At 42.4% G+C, this 25055-nt stretch overlaps 1 protein-coding gene across 1 annotated transcript in view; it reads right to left on the bottom strand.

Annotated features, from left to right (window-relative positions):
• Positions 1–17687: 17687 nt before the first annotated feature.
• The window catches only part of LOC144673606 (transcription factor E2F3-like), a 57597-nt gene continuing 50229 nt past the window's right edge, over positions 17688–25055 (bottom strand). Inside the window, exon 7 of the mRNA XM_078535359.1 lies at positions 17688–19978. Coding sequence (XP_078391485.1) covers positions 19713–19978 — 266 coding nt within the window. The 3' untranslated portion in view covers positions 17688–19712. The remainder of the gene's footprint in view (positions 19979–25055) is intronic.

The following is a 25055-nucleotide window of genomic DNA, read 5'->3' as shown; positions in this document are numbered from 1 at the left end:
GCAGCAACTAAACATGTGCTAACGCTTCAAACTCTTTCTCTACACTCTTGCTGTTACTGACTACTGACTACTAACTACAGACGTAGCCCGAACTACTCTGCTATTGGATACTAAGATAATACAATCTTCCATTATAACATTCTTCTTAAAGGTATATTACATATCAGATTGCCACATCCCTCCCCATTTACTCAGAAATACATTTTATATTTAAATTTACAATCTTCTCAAAATAGCAAAATATTTACACTGATAAGTGATTTACAAATTCAGTCTTTTTGGGGGTTTCCTTATGCGTGTAGAGCGTCTCAGCTCTACAGCCTCAGATGCCTTTTCTGGAGTTACCTGAACATCAGGTGCTTCGGTCTGCAGGTCTGTATTCTCCACTGTTGAAGGAACAACAGATATGCCTATACTGGGTTGAGTTCTCTCAACAGGAAATGCTGACCTGGTCGCGAACACTGGTGGAATAATTTCTTGATGCATAGTTTCTCTCTTCCTTAGATGACCCGCATGTCTCCGTATGACTCAGCCTTCCACCTCCACGTGATAAGATAGGGGTCCAGTCACCACTTATTTCACCTGGCAACCACTTTGGTCCTTCTCCAAAGTTCTTCATGTATACCATTTCTCCAATGGTAAATTTCCTCTTGCAACTTTGCCAGTTGTGTCTAGATTTCTGACTTCCCTGACTCCTTTCCACCTTACCCCCTAAATTCAGCATAATTATGCTCAATCTCGTCATGAGATGGCGTTTCATCAATAATTCCGCAGATGTGACACCTTTTGTTATGTGAGGGGTGGTCCTATAATGGAAAAGAAAGCACACTAGCTTGGTTGCTAACAAATCTCCAGTTAATTTCTTCATGCCAACCTTGAATGCTTGAACCACCCTTTCAGCCAGTCCATTTGAGGAAGGGTGGTATTGTGGAGTTTTTACATAAGTGATACCTTTGAGGCTGATAAACCATTGAAACTCAGCACTTATAAATGCTGCGCCGTTATCAGAAATGACTACTTCTGGTAGTTCATTAATGGCAAAACTTTGACATAACTTCTCAATTGTACCTGTCAGGAAGAGATATTAATGTATTTAATGTTATTGGAAATTATTTTTTTAAAATAGAGGTTTAGTCTGTGTTTGTTAATTAGGTTAAAGCCAGCTAGTCTGGGTGCTTTGATGTATAGTAATTTTGAGATGTAAATATTAAGGTAGAGGGTACATTTGCATTTTGTTGAATAGAGCATTCAAGAGTGGGAGTGAAATCTTGCACCAGCTAGGAGACGCCAAGCAATGTTTATATTACTAATAAAATTGGTACTATGAAAGGGGTTCAAAGGGCCTGGTGATACAATGAGAATTTACGTTCAAAGGGGAAGGCTGGGTTTAACAGAAAGGAGTTTGTGTGTGCAGGTCAGAGACATGTAATATCTAAGTAGCTGTAAGCCTACAACTGTCTGCAAAGGAACCAAATTGAAAGGAACCTCATTTTGAATTCATAAGGTGAAAAATGCTTTGCCTGGTGTCTGTTTAGGTCTATTGGTTATTGTTGCCTTAGTGGGGATTAATTTGGGAATTTGTTAAAAGTTATGATAGTACTAATTGGTAGACATGTGTATGTGTTTAATACCTTGTTGTAAATTAATAAATGTTTCATTTAGTTTGATATAAAAACCTCTGGAGGCTTGGTGGGCTAATTTCTGAATTCTGAATTGTATCTCAAACATACCAATAGAAAAAATAGGTTATGATATTTGTTTAAAGTTTCCCTCTGGGATTTTAAATAACAGCCTTTATCAACTGCTGTGTCATTACATAGCAGAAGTCGTTGGTGATTTCACCTCATATATGTCCATCCATTTTGAGTGGGCATCAACAATGAGCAGAAACATTGTTCCCATGAAAGGTCCAACATAGTCAATGTGTAACCACACCCATGGCCTTCCTAGCCATTCCCAAGGGTTTAATAGAGCTGTGAAGGTAACTTTTGCAGTTGCTGAAATTGCGCACAATTCTTCCACTAAACTCTCTATTTCACCATCCATCCCAGGCCACCATTGGTAGCTGCGTGCTATCATCTTCATTCAGAATATTTCTGGATGTGAGCTATGTAGTTCAATTAGCAATGTCTCTCTACCCTTTGGAGGTACTATCACTTGTACTCCCCACAATAAGATACCATCCTGGCTGGTTATTTCATGCCTTCTGTTAAAGTACGATTTTGTTTCATCAGATACAGGCTCTTATGACCAACCATGATGCACTTGTTCTCGTATTTGTGATAGGACTGGGTCCCTACTTGTCCAGTCTCTGACCAGTCGAGCGCATACCGGTGATGAATCTAATAAATGTAACAACGATATAAGTTCTTGTGGAACTGGAACTTCCACATCCTTTTCTTGTAAAGGCAAACAACTAAATGCATCGGCGTTTGCAATTTGACTACCAGGCATATGTACGAAAGTATACTTATATGCTGCCAGGATTAAAGCCCATTGTTGTATTCTTGCCGAGGCTATGGGTGGTATAGCCCTGTCTTCGCTGAATAATCCTAGCAATGTCTTGTGGACTGAAATGATAGTAAAATGGCGGCCATGTATGTACTGGTGAAATTCTTTAACATCAAAGATGATTGACAGGCCTTTTTCTGCCTGCGAGTAACCCTTTTCCGCTTTGGTGAGCGTTCTTGATGCATAACCAATAGGCCATTCCGTGCCATCGTCCATTCGATGAGAAAGCAGTGCTCACACTCCGTAGGGAGATGTGTCACAAGTCAACACTAATTCTTTCCTCTGGTCATAATGTACTAATAGGTTGGATAAGTGCAACAATTGTTTCACCTTTGTGAAAGCTTCTTTCTGGGGCACCTTCCAAGACCAACGTTTGTTCTTCTTGAGTAGATAACTCAGAGGTGCTAGTTCTGTAGACAAATTTGGTAAGAACCACACATAACAATTGTTCATTCCTAGGAATGATTTGAGTTTTGAGGTGTTCTTTGGTGCAGGTGCCTTTCTTATGGCTCCCACTTTCTCCTCAACTGGGTGGAGGCCCTGTGAATCCACCTGGTGACCCAAATAGTGACCTCCCTTGCTTGGAACATGTACTTATCTTTTTTTAAATGCACTCCAGCCTGCAAGAAACATTTTAAGACATCTTCTAAGTTTACCATGTGCTCTTTTTCAGTGAACCCTGTCACCAAAACATCATCTAAATAGACTACAACCCAGGGCAGTCTCTTCAGTAAACTTTCCATTGTTCTCTGAAAGATGGCACAAGCTGAGGAGATGCTGAAAGGCAATCGAGTGTACTGGTACAACCCTTTGTGGGTATTAATTGTGACAAATTCCCGGGAGGCATTATCTAACTCTAATTGTTGATAAGCATGACTCATATCAAGCTCCGTGGAGGTGGTTCCACCTGCCAGCTTGGCATACAGGTCTTCGATTTTTGGTATGGGGTGTCTGTCTAGCTTAGCTGCTTTATTAACCGTCAATTTGTAATCTCCACAAATACGGACACTTTGGTTGGGTTTAAGGATGGGGACTATGGGTGCTGCCCATTCTGAGAGCTGTACACACTGTATAACGCCCAGTTTTTCTAGTCTGTCCAATTTGGTGTCAATCTTTTCTCTCAATGCATAAGGTACTGGTCTGGCCTTCATGAATTATGTCCACATGAATTTTTGCCTGCTGCCCTGGATCTTCCCAAGTTTGTCCCTGAAGACTGTGGTGTACTTTTGTAGTAGCTCTGGTAACTCAGTTGCTCTCAATTGGAAAATTTCATCCCATTCCAACTTAATCTCTTTTAGACAGTTTTGTCCTCGGGGTCTTGACCCCTTGCCTGCTACTACTATCAAGAGTAGCTTTACCAATTGGCTCCCATAATGGGCAGTTACATTACTTATGCCTTTGACTTGGATGTCTTCACCCGTGTAAGTTTTTAATTGGGCAGTTGTTTCTTCCAAATTTATTTGATGTTTGCCATTACTCAGATATTTGAAGGTATGTTCCCCAATTACTGTAGTGAAAGGTCCTGTGTCCACTTCTATTTGAACAGGTCTACCATTCACTTTCACTGCTACATAGATTGGTTCTGTTCTTCCAAACTTCAAGTTATACAATGAATAAGTATCTGAATCTGAATTACCTGGAAAAACTCAGCAGGTCTGGCAGCATCGGCGGAGAAGAAAAAAGTTGACGTTTCGAGTCCTCATGACCCTTCAACAGAACTGAGTAATATTAGGAGAGGGGTGAAATATAAGCTGGTTTAAGGTGGGGGGGTGGGGGGGGGGGAGAAGTTGGGGAGGGGGTGGTTGTAGGGACAAGCAAGCAGTGATAGGAGCAGATAATCAAAAGATGTCATAGACAAAGGAACAAAGAGGTGTTGAAGGTGGTGATATTATCTAAATGAATGTGCTAATTAAGAATGGTTGGCAGGACACTCAAGGTACAGCTCTAGTGGGGGTGGGGTGGAAAGACTAACAGGGCATTAAAGGTATAGATTTAAAAGTAATGGAAATAGGTGGGAAAAGAAAAATCTATATAAATTATTGGAAAAAGTAAAAGGGAGGGGGAAGAAACGGAAAGGGGGTGGGGATGGAGGAGGGTGTTCAAGATCTAAAGTTGTTGAATTCAATATTCAGTCCGGAAGGCTGTAAAGTACCCAGTCAGAAAGTGAGGTGCTGTTCCTCCAGTTTGCGTTGGGCTTCACTGGAACAATGCAGCAAGCCAAGGACAGACATGTGGGCAAGAGAGCAGGGTGGAGTGTTAAAATGGAAAGCGACAGGGAGGTTTGGGTCTTTCTTGCGGACAGACCGCAGGTGTTCTGCAAAGCGGTCGCCCAGTTTACATTTGGTCTCTCCAATGTAGAGGAGACCGCATTGGGAGCAACGAATGCAGTAGACTAAGTTAGGGGAAATGCAAGTGAAATGCTGCTTCACTTGAAAGGAGTGTTTGGGCCCTTGGACAGTAAGGAAAGAGAAAGTGAAGGGGCAGGTGTTGCATCTTTTGCGTGGGCATGGGGAGGTGCCATAGGTGGGGTTGAGGAGTAGGGGGTGATGGAGGAGTGGACCAGGGTGTCCCGGAGGGAACGATCCCTACGGAATGCTGCCGGGGGGGTGAAGGGAAGATGTGTTTGGTGGTGGCATCATGCTGGAGTTGGCGGAAATGGCGGAGGATGATCCTTTGAATGCGGAGGCTGGTGGGGTGATAAGTGAGGACAAGGGGGACCCTATCATGTTTCTGGGAGGGAGGAGAAGGCGTGAGGGCGGATGCGCGGGAGATGGGCCGGACACGGTTGAGGGCCCTGTCAACGACCGTGGGTGGAAAACCTCGGTTAAGGAAGAAGGATGACATGTCAGAGGAACTGTTTTTGAAGGTAGCAAAATGAATTATTAATTAAATTATTAAATTATAAAATTATATAATTATTAAATTATTAATTTTGCTTCCAATCTCCACCCCTCCATCATTTTCACATGGTCCATCTCTGACACTTCCCTTCCCTTCCTTGACCTCTCTGTCTCAATTTCTGGTGATAGACTGTCCACCAATATCCATTACAAACCTACCGACTCCCACAGCTACCTCGACTACAGCTCCTCACACCCCGCTTCCTGTAAGGACTCCATCCCATTCTCTCAGTTCCTTCGCTTCCGTTGCATCTGTTCTGATGATGTTGAACACCCTCCTCCATCCCCACCCCCTTTCCGTTTCTTCCCCCTCCCTTTTGTTTTTTCCAATAATTTATATAGATTTTTCTTTTCCCACCTATTTCCATTACTTTTAAATCTATACCTTTAATGCCCTGTTAGTCTTTCCACCCCACCCCCACTAGAGCTGTACCTTGAGTGTCCTGCCATCCATTCTTAATTAGCACATTCGTTTAGATAATATCACCATTCAACACCTCTTTGATCCTTTGTCTGTGACATCTTTTGATTATCTGCTCCTATCACTGCTTGCTTGTCCCTACAACCACCCCCCTCCCCAACTTCTCCCCCCCCACCCCCCCACCTTAAACCAGCTTATATTTCACCCTTCTCCTAATATTACTCAGTTCTGTTGAAGGGTCGTGAGGACTCGAAACGTCAACTCTTTTCTTCTCCGCCGATGCTGCCAGACCTGCTGAGTTTTTCCAGGTAATTCTGGTTTTGTTTCGGATTTCCAGCATCCGCAGTTTTTTGTTTTTATATAAGTATCTGAATCTGTTGTTTCAGGCTCTTCTATATTGTGGATCTCACTGTTTTTTTCTTTTGGTTAAAAGTCTGCTTCACTCTTTCCTTACACTGTCTCATTATGTGACCGATTTTATGACAATAAAAACATTCTATTTTTTTAAAGTGCTAATCGTTAAAAGATTGTTTGTTTCCACCTGTATTGCTAATACCCCTTGTTTTTGCTGCCAAGTTGTTTTTTCTCATTTTCCTGCTAGGGGGTGCTGTTTCCCGCCTCTCAGTAGCGTATTGCATTTTCACGCCCTGTTTGGCTGGGGCTTCCCGCACAATGTGGAGGATGGCACCATTTTGTGCGCCCTGTATGGCTTTTGAATTTCTAACTGCACTTTCCATTGCCAATGCAATCTCTAGCGCCTTTTTAAAATCCAAGTTTTACCGCTTCTGAATTGTGTCCATATTCACACCGCACACTTAACGATCTGTAAGCAAATAATTTAAGGATGTTCTTGGAAAAAGAACGAGAGACGCTCATGTAGTGGGACCAATCATCCATTGTTGGATCAAAAGGATCAATTCTTCGGAATTGCGGCATGCTGTGGGGGAGTTACTTCAACGATTTGTTCAGAACTTCTACTTACAATTGCTGTGTGAGGTGCAATACTGATTTTGTTTCTCTTGTTTGCTTCTGTTTAACCTGTTTAATCCTCATCACCAGTTTGTTAGTTCCTAGTCACCTGTTTGTTGGATCCTGTTCACACAGTTGTTGTAAGGGATGGCCGATTTGGTACTAATGATAGAGTTGAGTAGCAGACACTTCATAGGTAGAAACGCTGTGTTTATTTACAAAGGTACTCAGCAGCAACTAAACATATGCTAACACTTCAAACTCTTTCTCTACACTCCTGCTGCTACTAACTACTGACTACAGCTACTCTGTTATTAGATACTAAGATAATGTGATCTTCCATTATAACATTCTTCTTAAAGGTATATTACACATCAGATTACCACACCCTCCATAAAATTCACCTACCCATATTCACAGCCATCTATCTCATGTAATCTCTCCAATCACATCATGTCAATCACAAAGAATGCCATCTCTGATCACTTCCTTGTAACCATCTCCACTCATTCTCCTTCCCTCTCATAATCCCACTTTTTGTGAATGCCTTTGGAAAAATCTCTCCAAGTCACTTACAACAGCATTTTCGAATTCCCAAATATCTTATCGTCAGCCATGCATGGACCATGACATTTCTGCAGTTACCCATTTGTGCAATCACACCGTTACGTCCATCTTTCATGACCTTGTCCTCACTAAAGCCCTGGTCATTTTCTTTGGTACAGTCCTCATTCCCATTCCCTCAAACCCAAGGGATGCAGACTTGAGTGTTTAAGGTGGACAACTGATTTCACCACTCATCACCAGATCTGGCTGGTGTTACAACCACAGCTGATGTTAATGTTGAACAAGCCAGATCTCAGATTGAAATCTGCCTCGTATGATCATAAATTTTTTTGTATTGTAGGAACGAGGAGGGAAAGTTACTGAACACAAAAGCAAGAACTCCAGTGATAACTTCTAGAATCAAAAATGTGTATTAAAAGACAGAAAAAAATGTAAACATAAGATAAAAAATAAACAGAAAAATCTTACAAAACAACCCCCCAACATGCTTTATCAAAGGTATGCAACAAAACTATCTTTTTGGAAACAGCCCTTATAGATTCTTCACCATAAAATCCAGGAAATATTAACCAAACTGAGAAATTACTTTCACTTTAAACAGAAGTACATTTCACAACTTCCCAGAACAACTCCACGCTGATGTGGTTTTTCCAAAGGGAGATTTGAAACAAATTGTTTCTCAGGACAAATATTCTCCTGGCTCAAAACTTGAGTTGCTTTTCTTCAATTAAAAGACTTTCACAGCTTTTCCAGCACACCACACACACAGGGATTGGCATTCAGTGGGACTTCCCCAACAGTAACTCACTAGAGCGGAAGCCCTGTTGTCATAAATACCCTTTTCACCCCTTTCATTTTAGTCCTCCATTGTCTTCAAATATCTCTTTGAAAACTCAGTTTCCCAAATATTAAAACCCTTCATGTTCCTATTTTCAACACTATCTTTGGTTCAATAAAATTGTAAAATGTCTGCTCCTGTTTACTCACGAATCTCGCGTAAAATGCAAATGTTTTTGTTACCTTTGAAATTCCTTTGGAATGCAATTGCTGCGCATCAATTTCAACACTGAGCCCCAAATGCAAATTTCAAATCTACTCTGTTTACTTGCAAGTTAAAAGCCAGCCATAAAACCTCATTACAAAATGCAATAAGGCCCCCCGCCCCCGCCGCTTTCCCAGCCTAGCACTGAACGTGCCTCCTTGTCTGGTTTGTCTTCTATCTCCCCTCATGCCTTTTCAGAGCTCATATTTGCCATGAGACCAACCTCTTACTCCTTTGATCCTATTCCCACCAAACTGCTGACCACTCAACTTTCCTTCCTGGACCTACGTTAGCTGATATCGATAGTGGTTCTCCCTAATAATGTACTGTCCCCTTCCCTTCCAAATATACCATTATCATCTTTCTCCTCAAGAAACCCACCCTTGAACCCTCTATCCTTTCAAATTATCATGTTTGCCACCTGCCTTTCCTCCCAAAAGTTCTTGAACATATAGTCACCTCCCAAGTTTGTGCCCATCTTTCCCCCCAACTCCATGTTTGAGCCTCTTCATTCAGGTTTCCACATCTGTCACAGCACTGATGCAGCTCTTTTCAAATTCACAAATAACATTCTATGTTATAGTGACCGTAGTAAGCTATTCCCCGTCATCTTTTTTACTTGTCTGGGCTTTGCCACGGTTGACCACACAAACCTCCTCCAAAAGGTATTTTTGTCCAGCTGGGTGGAACTGCCTCATCCAGTTCCATTCCTATCTTTCCAGTCATAGCTTGATTTCCCCCAGTCCCATACAGTTATCTCTGGTGTCCAATAGCCTGTCCTCCTCCCATTTCCAATCTACATTCTGCGGTTCAGTGACATTATCTGAAAACATGTCAGGTTCCACATGTACACTGACTATATGCAGTTCTGCCTCACCTCTCTCGAAACCTCCACCGTCTACAATGTCATACTGCTTTTTTGACATCCAGTATTAGATGAGCAGAAATTTCTCCCAATTAAGCATTGGCAAGACCAAAGTCACTGCCTTCAGTTCTTGCCACAAACTTAATTCTCTAACCATCGACTTCACCTCTCCCCCTGGCCATTGTCTGAGGAAATTGTTCACAAGTTCTTCCTTAACCGAGGTTTCCCACCCACAGTGGTTGGCAGGGCCCTCAACCTCACACCTTCCTCTCCCTCCCAGAACCATGATAGGTTCCCCCTTGTCCTCACTTTTCACTCCACCAGCCACCGCATTCAAAGGATCATCCTCCGCCATTTCTGCCAACTCCAGCATGATGCCACCACCAAACACATCTTCCCTTCAACCCCTCTGTTGGCATTACGTGGGGACCGTTCCCTCCATCACCCCCAACACCTCAACCCCCTCCCATGGCACCTTACCATGCAATCGCAGAAGGTGCAATGCCTGCCCCTTTACTTCCCCCCTCCTCACTATCCATGGGCACAAACACTCCTTTCAGGTGAAGCAGCACTTCACTTGCACCTCTTTCAATTGGTCGACTGAATTTGCTACTCCCAATGTGATCTCCTCTACATTGGAGGACCAAATGCAGACTGGGTGACCGCTTTGCGGAACACCTTCGGTCTGTCTGCAAGCATGACTCAGACCTTCCGGTTGCTTGCCATTTCAACACATCATCCTGCTCTCATGCCCACATGTCCGTCCTTGGCCTGCTGCAATGTTCCAGTGAAGCTCAACGCAAACTGGGGGAACAGCACCTCACCTTCCAATTAGGCACTTGCAGCCTACTGGACTTAACATTGAGTTCGACAACTTCAAACCATGAGCTCCCTCCTCTATCCCCACCCCCTTTTTGAAACCCTCGTTTCTCTTATTTATTTTTATTTATTATTTATTTATTTCCCCCCTACTTATTTTCATTATCATTATTTTAAAAATTCATTTCTATTTTTATTCATTGTTTTATCTTTTTTGATCTTTTTTTTCCAACCATCATACCATCATCCCCCCACCCCCCCACCCGCCCCACCCTCCCACCCCACGAACACTTTCCAGAGTGCTTACCCTGCTCCGGCCATTATCACATTCTGCTTTCCACTCTTAATTCCATTAGCACCTCTTTTAGCCAGTATCACCACTATTAACAACCCTTTGAACTTTTGTTTATGACATTTTTTGCAATCTATCCTTTGCCTCCGCCGATTGCTGGCCTTCTAACCAACTTCACCTGTTCCACCCCCCTTAAAAAGTATATATTTCACCACATTTCTACTGCCCTTTAGCTCTGAAGAAGAGTCATACTGACTTGAAACGTTAACTCTGTCTTGCTCTCCACAGATGCTGTCAGACCTACTGAGTTTTTCCAGCATTTTTTGTTTTTGTTTCAGATTTCCAGCATCCACAGTATTTTGCCTTTATCTTTTTGTTCACAAGTTTGGTATCCTATTTGAAATTGAAGAGCAAATATGTACACAATTTGCAGAGGTGTGTAAAAGCAATAACAATCGGGTAATTATATTAGATGATTTCAACTTTCCCACCATTAATTGGGATAGACACAGTGTTAAGAGCTTGGACGGAGTGGATTTCTTGAAATGTGTACAGGAGAACTTTTTCAGTCAACATGTCCAGGGACGGCGCAGTGCTGGACCTAACTCTGGGGAATGAAGCCGTACAGGTGGCTGAGGTGGTGGTGGAGGAGCATTTTAGTGATAGCGACCACAACATGGTACAATTTAAGATTGTTCTGGACAAAGAAATAGACAAGTTGCAAAAAATGTTTTGGATTGGGGGAGAGTGGATTTTGGTAAAATAAGGCAGGATCTGGCCAAGGTAGACTGGGAACAGCTACTTGTGGGGAAATCAACATAGGAGCAGTAGGGGGCGTTCAAAAAGGAAATGGGGAGGGTACAGGCTTAGCATGTTCCTGCTAGGGTGATAGGAAGGAGTAACAAGCCCAGATAACCATGGATGACCTGAGATATTCAGGATATGATGAGAAGGAAAAGAGAGGCTTTTAGCAGGTACAAGGGAAGCAAATCAGCGGAAGTGTCAGTGGAGTACAGAAAGTGCAGGGTGTAACTTAAGAAAGCAATTAGGAGAGCAAAGAGGTGATATGAGAAAGCTCTGGCTGGTAAAAGTAGGGAAAATCCAAAGATATTCTATAAGTATATCAATGGGAAGAGGATAACCAGGGAAAGAGTAGGGCCCATAAGGGACCAAGGGGGCAATCTATGGGTGGAGCCAGAGGACATCGCTAGAGTGTTGAATGAATACTTCACATCCGTCTTCACCCAAGAGAATGAGGATGAAGATATCAAACTCGGAGAGAGAGAGACTGCGAGGTTCTTGAGCAAATTGATATAGGGAGTGACAAGGTATTGGAAGTGTTGGCAGGCTTAAAAGTAGACAAATCTCCAGGTCCGGATGATTCGTGTCCCAGACTGCTGAGGGAGGCAAGGGAGGAGATCACAGGAGCTCTGACCCGAATTTTTAATTCCTCTCTGGCCACGGGGGAGGTGCCAGAGGACTGGAGAACAGCTAATGTGGTTCCACTATTTAAGAAGGGTTGTAGAGATAAGGCAGGAAAGTACAGGCCAGTGAGTCACACGTCAGTGGTAGGGAAACTATTGGAGAAAATCCTGAAGGAGAGAATCTATCTCCACTTGGAGAGGCAAGGTTTGATCAGGGATAGTCAGCGTGGCTTTGTCAGAGGGAGGTCATGCCTAACAAATTTGATTGAATTTTTTGAGGAGGTGACCAGGTGTGTAGATGAGGGTAGTGCAGTTGAAGTAGTTTATATGGATTTCAGCAAAGCCTTTGACAAGGTCCCACATAGGAGACTTATAAAGAAGGCAAATGCACATGGGATACAGGGTAATTTGATAAGGTGGATTCAAAATTGGCTTAGTTGTAGGACACAGAGAGTGATGACAGAAGCTTGCTTTATTACTGGAAGCCAGTATCCAGTGGCATACCACAGGGATCTGTGCTCGGTCCTCTATTATTTGTCATTTATATAAACGACATAGATGACTATGTGGGGGGTAGGATTAGTAAGTTTGCGGATGACACAAAGATTGGCCGGTGGTTAATAGTGCGGTTGAGTGTCTTGGGCTACAGGAAGATATAGACAGGATGGTGAAATGGGCAGATAAGTGGCAGATGAAATTTAACCCTGAAAAGTGTGAGGTGATACACTTTGGAAGGAGTAATTTGACAAGGAAGTATTCAATGAATGGCATGTCACTAGCAAGTTCTGAGGAACAAAGGGACCTTGGCGTGCGTGTCCATAGATCTCTGAAGGCGGAAGGGCATGTTAGTGGGGTGTTGAAAAAGGCATACGGGACACTTGCCTTTATCAATCGAGGCATAGATTACAAAAGTAGAGAGGTCATGTTGGAGTTGTATCGAACCTTGGTCAGGGCACAGCTGGAGTACTGTGTGCAGTTCTGGTTGCCACATTATAGGAAGGATGTGATTGCGCTGGAGGGGGTGCAGAGGAGATTCACCAGGATGTTGCCTGGGATGAAACATTTAAGTTATGAAGAGAGATTGGATAGACTTGGGTTGTTTTCGTTGGAGCAGAGAAGACTGAGGGGCCACCTGATCGAGGTGTACAAGATTATGAGGGGCATGGACAGGATAGCTGTTCCCCTTAGTTGAAGGGTCAGTCACAAGGGGACATAAGTTCAAGGTGAGGGGCAGGAGGTTTAGAGGGGATGTGAGGAAAAACATTTTTACCCAGAGGGTGGTGATGGTCTGGAATGCACTGCCTGGCAGGATGGTGGAGGCAGGTTGCCTCACATCCTTTAAAAAGTACCTGAATGAGCACTTGGCACGTCATAACATTCAAGGCTATGGGCCAAGTGCTGGTAAATGGGATTAGGTAGGCAGGTCAGGTGTTTCTCACGTCGGTGCAGCCTTGATGGGCCTCTTCTGCACTGTGTGATTCTGTGATTTGTCCCTAAGCTTCTGACCTCATATCCTGTCCATACCAAATCGGCCTCATCTCAGTAACATGGCCTGGCTTCGTCATGACATATTATTTTAGGTAGTTCAATAAGTACGTCAATTTAAAAGGCACTGCTGCTTTCAGGCACAGTCAGGTCCTCAAGGAGTTTCAATCAGCAGCTTATGCCTTGTTCAAATGCAAGTTAGCTTTGTGGTGAGGTTATGGATGCAGCTGTTAACAATTAGGCGTTGCACTTGTGGTGATTTATTTTGGATATTTGGGTTTTGTGTAACTGTCGACCTCATTATAGAGGGCAAATCAATACCAACATGCCCGCTATAAGTGGTGGGACTTGCAATTATATAGAAATGGCTGAAAATGCAACACCCTGCACCATATTATATTGTTTTAAAAAAAAATTTTTCATGGGATGTTGGCATTGCTGACAAGGCCAACATTTATTGTCCATCCCTAATTGCCCTTGAGAAGTCAGCAGTGAGCCACCTTCTTGAACTGCTGCAGGTACATCCACAGTGCTAGCAGTCTGGTACAACTGAGTAGCTTGCTAGGCCATTTCAGAGGGAAGTGAAGAGTTAACCTATATTGCTGTGGGTCTGGAGACACATGTAGGCCAGATTAAGTAAAAACAGCAGATTTCCTTTCCTCAACGACAGAGAACCAGTTGGGTTTTTACAACAATCTATGATAGCTTCATGGCACTATTACAGAGACTAGCTTTCAGTGCCAGATGAAAACACAAAATGCTGGAAACACTCAGCAGGTCTGGCAGTATCTGTGGAGAGAGCATCTGTGACGAGTCGTCATACGGACTCCAAACATTAACCCTGTGTCTCTCTTCACAGATGCTGCCAGACCAGTTTTTTTTCAGTATTTTATGTTTTCATCACAGGTTTCCAGCATCCACAGTATTTTGCTTTTATCTTTTTTCAATTCCAGATTTTTTATAAATTAATTAAATTTAAATTCCACTAGCTGCTGCAGTGGAATTTGAACCCGCGTCCCCATGAAATACTAGTCCAGTGACATTACCACTACATCAGTCTCCCCAAATACAAATAGCTCAGGTGTTAACAACGTAAAATGACTGACTACCTTCAGTCAGTGGAAGGTCTGCACTTTCTACCACCTAGAAGGACAAGAGCAGCAGATGAATGAGAGCACTACCATCTGCAAGTTCCCCTCCAAGCCGCACATCATCCTGACTTGGAATTATATTGCCATTCCTTCACTGTTGCTGGGTCAGAAACCTGGAACTCCCTCCCAAACAGCAGTGTGGAATGCAGAGGTTCAAGAAAAACAGTTCACCACCACCTTCTCAAGGGCAGTAAGGGATGGGCAATAAATGCTGGCTTAGCCAGCGACTCGCACATTCAATTCAAGCATTAAAAGTATCCAGCTGGATTATGGCAAAGTTTAAAAGCACCCAATCATACTGGGCTTGCAACTCTTAGCTCACAGCATGCTACCAGGTTTGGATCAGTTGGTAGTGCCCTTGAGAGTCAGAAAGTTATAGGTTTATGCTCCACTCCAGAGATTTGAGCACAAAAATCTTAGCTGACACTCCAGTGCATGTTGAAGGGAAAGCTGGACTGTGGGAAGATGTCATCTTTCGGATGAGACATTAAACAGCTCTTTCAGATTGAAATTGTGGCATCATTTCTGGTGTTCTGGCTAATTTCTCTCAAATGGACACAATTTTTTTTTATTATCACGTTGTTGTTTGTGGGAGCTTACTACACAATTATGATGCCACGCTTCCTACAAGTGACTATACTTCAAAAGTGCTTCATTGACTGCAAAGCAATTTGGGATATCCTGAAGCCCTGAAACGCAAGTCTTCTTTTAAAACATTGTGGAGTGTTTAGCAAAGCATCAGATTTCAGGTGAGATAAAAATATAACCCAAAGAATGCTGTTCTGTGTATGCTGGGCTTTATATAATGTGCAACCAGTGTAATTTGGGTCTGCACACTGAACCATGCACGCTACTATTCTCAGTATGGAGGTATAAGGAAAATACAATGTGTCAGGTATAACCTATGTTTTCTTACTTAAATTTTATTCATCAATGAAAGGCTAGGGCCAGTAAGAGAACTTTGTAGTCAACAGTCCAACAAAAGGTGAACCATGTAGCTGAGAAAGAGAAGCATTTAAGACTACATTGCCTGGGCTCCAAGTAGCTGAACTGCTGTGACTTCATGGTATTGAAGCCCTTGTCGATATGCCTGCTATAAATGTCTCTAATTCCTGGGCTCATTTTTGCCCAGTGTGATGAGTGGATGAAAAATATTTAATCCAGGATTAAATACAGAAAGGTACATTATTTAAATTCAAATATTTTATTTACACTCAAAAGTTTAAACATTACAAATTCAAGGAAAGCTTTTCCCACAAAGCTTGAAAGTTTAACCTTTAAGGTACCATCACAATTTAGAACTGTGCTGGCACTTTGCAAGTTTAATGTGTTTTGCACACTTCTCTCATATACACTATGTACATTTTTTAACAGGCATCCAGCTCTAGGGTTAAATAGTATCTTTAAAAAAAAAACTAGTTACAAATGCAGGTGATAAAACCTTTACAAGTCTTTACAAAGTTTGATGGCAGTGTCCATTTAAGTTTGGAAAAGCCAAGAAAATGCACTGGTGCATAAACATGTTATACAAAAAGGCAGAACAATGAACAAAGTCAAAGATTGCAAAGTCTCTTTAAATAGATTCTCGATTATTATTTTTCATAATTTAACAAGAGCCAGCACAGTGCTAAACAGTACCATATGTATTGTTTAATTCCTTTAAACACAGTCCTAGTCCTACACTCTGATCTTTCAGTACATATTTATACAGCTGGGAAAAAAAGCATGGATTTTGAACATACAACTTCAAGAGCAGCAACAGACTGAAAAGTAAGTCAACAGTACCCAGGGTCTGGATGCTTCTCTATTGAAATGGGGCATTTCATAACTCCAAAATTGTGTTAGAATCCAAAATGTTTTGGTACAGAAATGGGAGTTTAAATTTTGCTGAAGTTGGTGTGTAAATAGGCCTATTGTGGGTTGCAATTCACAGATAAAAGGGAACCAAATCAGCATTGGTATCCAGCACCCAAGTACATTGTCTTACAAGCTACAACAACAAAATTGATGTACAAAATGCACAGGACTTTAGTACCTCTGGTCTTTGTGACAGCAGAGTGATGCAGCAGAATTCATCTGTATTGAGCAGGTTCAAAAGACGCCAGACAGAAGTGCTCATGGCTGCCGCACTGACAGATTACAAGCAATCAAAGGCTTTCCTCCCTAAAGCATGGGCACTAGTGGAGTGAAATAATTAAATATGAGAGTAGCTTTAGTGCTGAAGCACTGGGTAACAATTCAGAAAGTGTGGACTGAAGTCTCAGCTATGAGATCAATGATGCCTACTTGTTTGGGGTGGGGAGGGTTGGGCATGGTGACAAGGAGGAATTGAAATATTGGTATTGCACTTGTGTGCTATACAGTAAAAATAGAGCCTTTTGTATCCTTCAACTGGCTGGGTGGCAATGTGTGCGTGCACGCACCTGGGCTAACATGGTTTGAGGTGAACAGAATATATCTATTATATCTATTTCACAGTGCAGAATTGTGGGCGGGGGGGGGGGGGAGGAGTATGTGTTGGATGTTGAAGTTGTATAAAGCCCAGTAGTCACAAGAAAGTAGTCCATGTATTCACTGTCTAACATGTGGTTGTTATTAAAGTATAAATACATGCGAGTGCTTTCACCTGTGGGAATCTATATATGGTTCAAATTGACAAATACTTCCATTCTGCATCCAGTCATAGCCATGACACGCCATCCTTCTTCGGTCACTGCATTTAACCATAGCCTCAAAACCAATCACAACTTGAGATTACCAAACAATGGTTCTTCAACATCTCAATGTTAAAAATTAGTAACCTAACTATTGGTTACGCTTCTATCTTTGTTCTCAGCCTTTTTGGGCAATCCATTGTGAAGTTGTGATCCTTCAGAATGTTTTGAACACCTGGTTAAGTGAGGAATTTACAAAAGGAAAAATGCTGAGTTCATGGAGATATTTTAGACAGAGAGAGAAAGATCACAGGGAACAGACTTACTGAGACTGGTTCCCTGAACAAATGTCATGCTGATACCATACCACCAATTCTATTACAAAAACAGAATTACCTGGAAAAACTCAGCAAGTCTGGCAGCACCGGCGGAGAAGAAATTAGCCAACGTTTCGAGCCTTCATGGCCCTTCTGCTGCCAGACTTGCTGAGTTTTTCCAGGTAATTCTGTTTTTGTTTTGGATTTCCAGCATCCGCAGTAGCTTTTAGCTTTTTGTTTTTACCACCAATTCTATTGTTCTTTGCAACCAATTCTAAAGCTTGCTATAAACTTACCAAAATTAATTTTTGAAAAATGAAAACCAAGCCCCAGGGAGAAAAATCAGCTCCTGCAGGAAGGGCAGGTATCAGGATCAAGGGCTTAAGTAATTTGGCTCAGTCTCATCACATAAGTGCACATAAATGCACTTTCCAGAATTGGAGAGTGATCAGACACAAGGACCCTGGTAGATTCCCCCACTCACCAAACCAGCAGCATGGGACTCTTGCAGCATTTGCCAAGAGGATGTGACCAAGACAAGATTTCAAAGATAAAAGGAGCACATACTCACTCACTACATCAGCCTCCATCTCCTTTTTCAATCAACTTACATAAACAAAGGATTCCACATATGAAGCACATTTCAAAACGTGGCAAAAATCCACAGATGTCCTATTTGACTTTAAGGTCTCCTTTCCTGAAGGCATTGACTCACATGAAGGTTAATTGTTACATTGTCGGCAGCCAGGCTTCAACATCTCATTCAACTTGCTATTAAACACCTTGAGTTCAAGCAAATGATCTATTGGACCACAAAGGGACATCAAAATGGATTTCAATCCTAAACTTGCATAGACTTTACATCAACAGGTATTGGCTGGTGTTCAGGAGAAATCTCAGGCAATTTATCTCTTCCCTAACCAAAGATGTTGCAGCCAACTTTACTGCTGCCCTAGCGATGATAGCTAAGGCACCTAATTCATCTTGGTGGCTCAATTGTATATCAGGCAGTGCACTTCATAAGCAAGATATCAGGGAGTTTGTTTTCTTGTGCTATCACCACCCCTAACCCACCTGCCCTATTTAACAGGAATTTAATGCATGTATCTGCATTAATTGCATTGATCTTTATTAAGAATTATAACACTAGAAAGCATAGCATTTTCAACCACTATTGCTTGGGTCAACTCAACACCAGCTCTCTAAAGACATTTCAGGGAATTATTGTGCTGTGAACTCCTGTTCAACAGAAGGTGGTGCTAATTACACAACCTCATTTAATGCACAATGTTGGTGGTAACGGTTAACATAAATCAAACACATCTCTGGTCCAAATTAATCCAAGGATACAAGAGCAAAGAATTATGCAGCACAAAGTGTACTAGCTGATCCTCAGCATCATACATAATAGGTAGGGTGTTGTCAGACTGTGCATTGGGTCAGTTGCCCCTCACCACACAATCTGAGATACATTAACAGCAAAATGTTAAATAATACCCCACAAGCCAAGTGTTAGCAATAAGCAGCAGGAGGAACACTGTCCCATAGTATGGAGCACCAGCTAGAATTAACTAGCATCTAATTAATTCACAATAATGGGAGAAAGGGGCAGAAAGGAAAATACATGGTAAAGTTCAGCTTCAGTAACTAACTTGGTTGTTGTTGCAAAGACTCTGAATTTGGTTTGTTTTTTTTAAATTAATGTCTTTATTGCAAACAAGAAACCATATTTGCAATTATTTTTTAAACTTTGATTTGCACCCTTCATAAGATTATTTTTCCCTCCACTCACACAACATAAACCAAACTAATCAACACGTACTGAAACCTGCTACATTCAACTCAACCATAGGGCAAAACAATGTTTGTCAGTATAGCCACAGCCTATTGTCAGGCAAGACCAAACGCAACACCATTACATATCTCAACCCATCGAGAGAATTCCCATAGCTGATCAATTCACCTTGGAAGACTATGGTCAGAAAGGTCTCCAGGCCTTGAAATAATTTGCAGAGTGAATACTTACAGTATGCATGCCAAAAACCAACAAAACAAATTCCATTATTAGCTGGGTACAGTAATCAATAGTGAAGTTTCATTTCATGCTAATACATAATTTATATAAAATACCAGCATAAAACACCACAGTTGCCGGTAGCCGATTAGAGTCAACACAACTGGCTGTGGTTTTACTGGCAAAAAGTTCCATTACTATTCCTGTAATTGGTACAGACTTCCCTCATCACTCTCCAGCTTCCAAATTTGCACTCTGTTTCTAGGTCCATCACAGGCAGCTTAATTGGTCATGTAAAAATCTTCCAGTGGGAAAAGCCCATCAACATCACAATCAAACAGATCACTGATTCCTGCTTTATCACCAATGCTCAGTATGTACTCTTCCTGAGCAACCGATGGAGACAGATTTACAAACAGTCCTTCCTCTTCCATGGGCAATGAAATCTGATCTTCAGTTTGTTGCAGGAGATTGTTCAGTGAGGTTAAAGGTGAAAAGTGTGAACCTGAACTGTCACCATGCTGAATACTATTAGAAATGTCAAAATCTGTCAAAAGAAAATAACAAATGAGTTAGTAAACAACATGTCTCATCTCCTAGCCAGCACACCACATTAGGGTTGGAAAGCAGTCCATGGCTGGCTCCTTTTCAAAGAAAGGGATCCCATTCCATAGAATCAACTTGTTACAGCACAGGAAGCCATTTGGCCCATCCTGCCCATACTGACTCTCTGCAAGTGCGATTCACCTAATATCACTCCCCTGCCTTTTCCCCGTAGCCCTGAAAATTTTTCATTTTCGGACAATCGTCCTTTTCCATTTGGAATGCCATGATTTATTCTGCTAAACTCTCAAGACAGTGCATTCTAAACCCATACCACTCGCTGCATTTAACAAACAGCTTCCCCCATGTTTCCGTAGTTTCTTTGGCCAATTACCTTAAATCTGCGCCCTCTGGTTCTTGATCCTTCCACAAATGGGAACAATTTCTCTTTCCTTCTGTGTCCAAAAAAATCTCCTCTCAACTTTACCTTCTCCAAGGAGAACACTCCCTGATTCTCCAATCTATCTACCTAACTGAATTTTCTCATCCCTGTTAAGCATTCTCCTGAATCTTTCCTGCAAACTCCAATGACTAAGAAATTAACTAATGGTTAAGAAGGCATATGGGATACTTGCCCTTATTAGCTGAGGCATAGAATATAAGAGCAGGGAGGTTATGCTGGAACTGTATAAAACGCTGGTTAAGCCACAACTAGAGTATTGTGTGCAGTTCTGGAATCCGCATTATAGGAAGGATGTGATTGCACTAGAGAGAGTGCAGAGGAGACTTACCAGGATGTTGCCTGGGCTGGAGAGTTTTAGATCTGAGGAGAGATTGGATAGACTGGGGTTATTTTCCCTGGGGCAGAGGAGATTGAGGAGGGGACATGATTGAGGTGTATAAAATTATGAGGGGCATAGATTGGGTAGACAGGATGGAAGGTAGAGGGATCAATAACCAGGGGGCATAGATTTAAGCTAAGGGGCAGGAGGTTTGGAGGGGATGAGAGTAAGAATTTTTTTACCCAGAGGGTGATGGGAATCTGGAACTCACTGCCTGAAAGGGTGGTAGAGGCAGAAACCCTCATAACATTTAAGAAGTATTTGGATGTGCACTTGCGATGCCATGGCATACAAAGCTGTGGGCCTAGTGCTGGAAAGTGGGATTAGAATAGTTAGGTACTTGTTTGACTAGCGCAGACGCGAAGGGCCGAAGGGCCTTTTTCTGTGCTGTAGGCCCTCTATGACTACGACTTTGCACCCTTCCTAAAGCGTGGTGCCCAAAACTGGATACAATACTCCTGTTGAGACCAAACCAGCGTTTATACATGTTTCTCAAAACTTCCTTGCTTTTGTGCTCTATGCCACAATTTATAAATTCCAGGATCCTGCATGCTTCATTAATTGATAAGCAAGAGCAGAGATCCCATGGGGAATGCCACTATAAACCTTCCTCCAGTCTGGAAAAACAACCTCTCATCACTATTTTGCTTCCTGTCATTCAGCCACTTCCGTATCCATGTTGCTGCTGTCCCTATATCAATCCATGAACACTAACTTTGCTAAAGTCCGTGGTCCTGCACTTCGTCAAATGCATTTTGGAAATACATGTACACCACATCAACAGCATTACCCTCATCAAACCTCTGTTACCTCATCAAAAAACTCCAGCTAGTTAGTTAAGCATGATTTTCCCATAACAAATCCATGCTGGTTTCCTTAATTAATCCACATTTTCCCAAGTAACTATTAATTTTGTCCCAAATCATGTTTTTTTTTTAAAAAGCTTTCCCACCACAAACGTTAAACTGACTGGCCTGCAGTTGCTGGGCTTGCCTTTACACTTTTTTTTCGAAAAAAGGGTGTAACATTTGCAATTCTCCAGTCCTCTGGCACCACCCCTGCGTCTAAGGAGAATTGAAAAATTATGGCCAGTGCCTCTGAAATTTCCACCTTCACTTCCCTCAGTAACCTTGGATGCATCACATCCAGTCCTGATGCCTTATCAAATTTAGCTGCACAGTCAGCCTATCCAATACCTCCTCCAGCCAATCAAGTGTCTGAACTACCACCTCTTTTTGGTCCCCAATCAGCTCCACTCCTCCTTTTACTATTTATATGCCTATAAAAGACTTCTGGGTTCTCTTTTGTGTTCACTGCCAGTCTCTTCTCATACTTTCTTGGATTCCCTTATTTGCTTTTTCAATTCCTCTCTGTACCTTCTATATGGAGCCTGATTCTCGAATGTATTATTCACCCAACATGTCACATGCACCTCTTTTCTGTTTAATCTTACTCTCTTCCTCTTTCACCATCCAAAGAGCTCTGTATTTGTTTGCCCCACCTTTCCCCTTCCTTGACTGTACCCTGAACAACTTCTATTTTAAAAGGCAGTCCATTATTCAGTTACAGTTTTGCCTGTCAATCTTTGCTTTCTATGGGAGAGAACAGCTATGGCTTCCACGCCCTGCCAAAACACACCAACCAAACAAAAAAAAAAGCCCCATGTAACCGCAATCATCAAATCACCAAACAGACCCTTTTATATCAAACACAGATTTGTGCCCTTCTTTCATAATCTGAAGGTAATGTCTCAGGTTCCAAACTATGTGGACCAGTGAAGTTCCAGGTTCCACCTCCGATCTGTATTACATGCTTTGTTTTGAAGTCTCGACAGTGGTAGAAGCATCTAGGGCTATGCAAAGGTGGGGGAACAAGGGAGAAACTCAGTCACTGTCACCAGCTCTGAAAAGTTAACCACACAGAAGTGGGAGGGTTTGGGATTGGGCTCAACAGTGATTCTCCTGTGTTTGAACAGCCTGACTATAGAGTCAAACACACCTGAATAATGGAGATATGTGTGCATTTACATTCTCCCAACAACTGAGTTTGTCTCTTCATGAGAGGAAAACAAAAGAAGGAAAGAAAATTGAAGGGAAAGGTGAACTACTTCCTGCTCTCCTAAAAACACTAACTTACATTTGGGATACAGTTTCATGGGCAACAGTAGTCTACAGACACTTTGCTAATTTCACAATACTTCATTTATGTGCCTCAGCAAAATTCTGATCCTCTTCTCATCAGACTGACCAAGTGTACATATAACAAGGGTCACTGCACTTCAACCTTTTCATGTGCTTGTTGGACATGGACCTAAAGTGCTTGAGCCTCATGATGAAATATCAATGTGCAAATGCAATGGAAACTAATTTAAGAAGGATGAGAATTAATGTCTGTAGAAACTGTTCCTGCCACCAAAGGGGGATCAGTACTGTACGCTATGTTGCAGCTCTCTCTAGTGGTTAAAAGCACAATAGAAGCTTTATGCTGGAGAATTTATTGGTCAAGCAGCTTGGTACTCAAGACAGATACAAAAATGTATGTAGGGTTACAATTAAAGCTGCATTAAGGAAAGGTAAGAGTTCTAGCTTCTTTTTTAAACTTAAATAATTTTCTTCCCTTCAGCTCTGAAGGGTCATATGGACTCAAAACATTAACATTGTTTCCCTCTCCACAGATGCTGCCAGACCTACTGAGCTTTCCCAGCATTTTCTGTTTTGGTTTCAGATTTCCAGCATCTGCAGTATTTTGCTTTTATCTTAAATAATTTTCTACTTGGTTTAAATTCAGGGTAAAAGTCTTTTAACTGAAGGTATGGCAGGAGAGCTCAGTCCCATGAGCCACACGCCCTGCAGTGGGAAGTCTTAGATGCTGCTGGCAGTCTGGATGACCACATCTACAGGAAGTGCCAGCGGTTTGACCAGCTAGAGCATCACCCAGAGGCACAGCAGTATATCTCGGAGGCTGAGAGTTACGTGGATAGCACATTTTTAGACATGGTCACCCCGCAGCTTAAGGAAGTGCAGTCAGAGAAGGAATGGGAGGCTGTCAGGTAGCCAGGAAAGCCCCAGTGCACCTCACTCAAGAACAGTTTTTCTGTGTTGGAAAACGGCGAGAGTGCACTCTGGGGAGTGCAGCCAGAGCCCAGCTGCACAAGAGGGGAGGAAAAAGAGAAGAGGAGCAATAGTGGTAGGAGACTCAATAGTGAGGGGTACAGACAGGCATTTCTGCAGCCGCAGACGCGAGTCCAGGGTGGTGTATTGCCTCCTGGGGCCAGGGTCAAGGGTGTTACTGAATGGCTGCAGGGCATTCTGAAGGAGGAGGGTGAACAGTCAGAGGTCGTGGTTCACATTGGTACCAACGACATAGGTAGAAAGAGGGATGAGGTCCTGCAACAAGAATTTAGGGAGCTAGGTAGCAAATTGAAAAGCAGGACCTCAAAGATTATAACCTCTGGATTACTCCTGGTGCCACATGCTAGTGAGTATAAGAATAGGCGAACAAAGCAGATGAATGTGTGGCTGAAGAGTTGGTGCAGGAGAGAAGGCTTTAGATTCCTGGATCACTGGGTCCATTTTTGGAGAAGGTGGGGCCTGTACAAGTTGGACAGGTTGCACCTGAACAGGAACAGGACCAAAATCCTCGCGGGGTGGTTTGCTAGAGCTGTTGGTGGGGGTTTAAACTAATTTGGCAGGAGGATGGGATACAGAATGGAGGTATAGTAGGGGATGATGCACAAGCAAGTATAGAGGAAAAACCAAGTCAGTCTGGAAGGCAGAGCATATATAGTCAAGTTAAGGCACAAGGGAGCATGGCAAGGCTGAATGGCATTTATTTTAATGCAAGGAGTCTTGAGTAAGGCAGATGAGTTGAGGATGTTGATTAACACATGGGGAAAAGATATCATTGCTATCACAGAGACACGGTTGAGGGAGGGGCAGGACTGGCAGCTCAATATTCTAGGGTATAGAATCTTCAGGCAAGGCGGGGAGGTGATGGTGGTGTCGCAATATTCATCAAGGAGTCAGTTGCTGTAAGGAGGTGGGATGATATCTTAGAAGATTCCACAAATGAGGCCATATGGGTAGAACTTAAACAAAAAGGGGCCAATCACATTGCTGAGAGTGTACTATAGACCCCCAAACAATGAGGGAGAGATAGAAGGACAGATATGTAGGCAAATCACAGAGAAGTGTAAAAATAATAGGGTAATAATAGTAGGGGATTTCAACTTCCCCAATA

The sequence above is a fragment of the Cetorhinus maximus genome, chromosome 3, assembly GCF_964194155.1.
Source record: "Cetorhinus maximus chromosome 3, sCetMax3.hap1.1, whole genome shotgun sequence".
Taxonomy (NCBI): domain Eukaryota; kingdom Metazoa; phylum Chordata; class Chondrichthyes; order Lamniformes; family Cetorhinidae; genus Cetorhinus; species Cetorhinus maximus.
The sequence above is the reverse complement of the archived record's forward strand: the minus strand, read 5'-3'. Positions and strand labels throughout refer to the sequence as shown.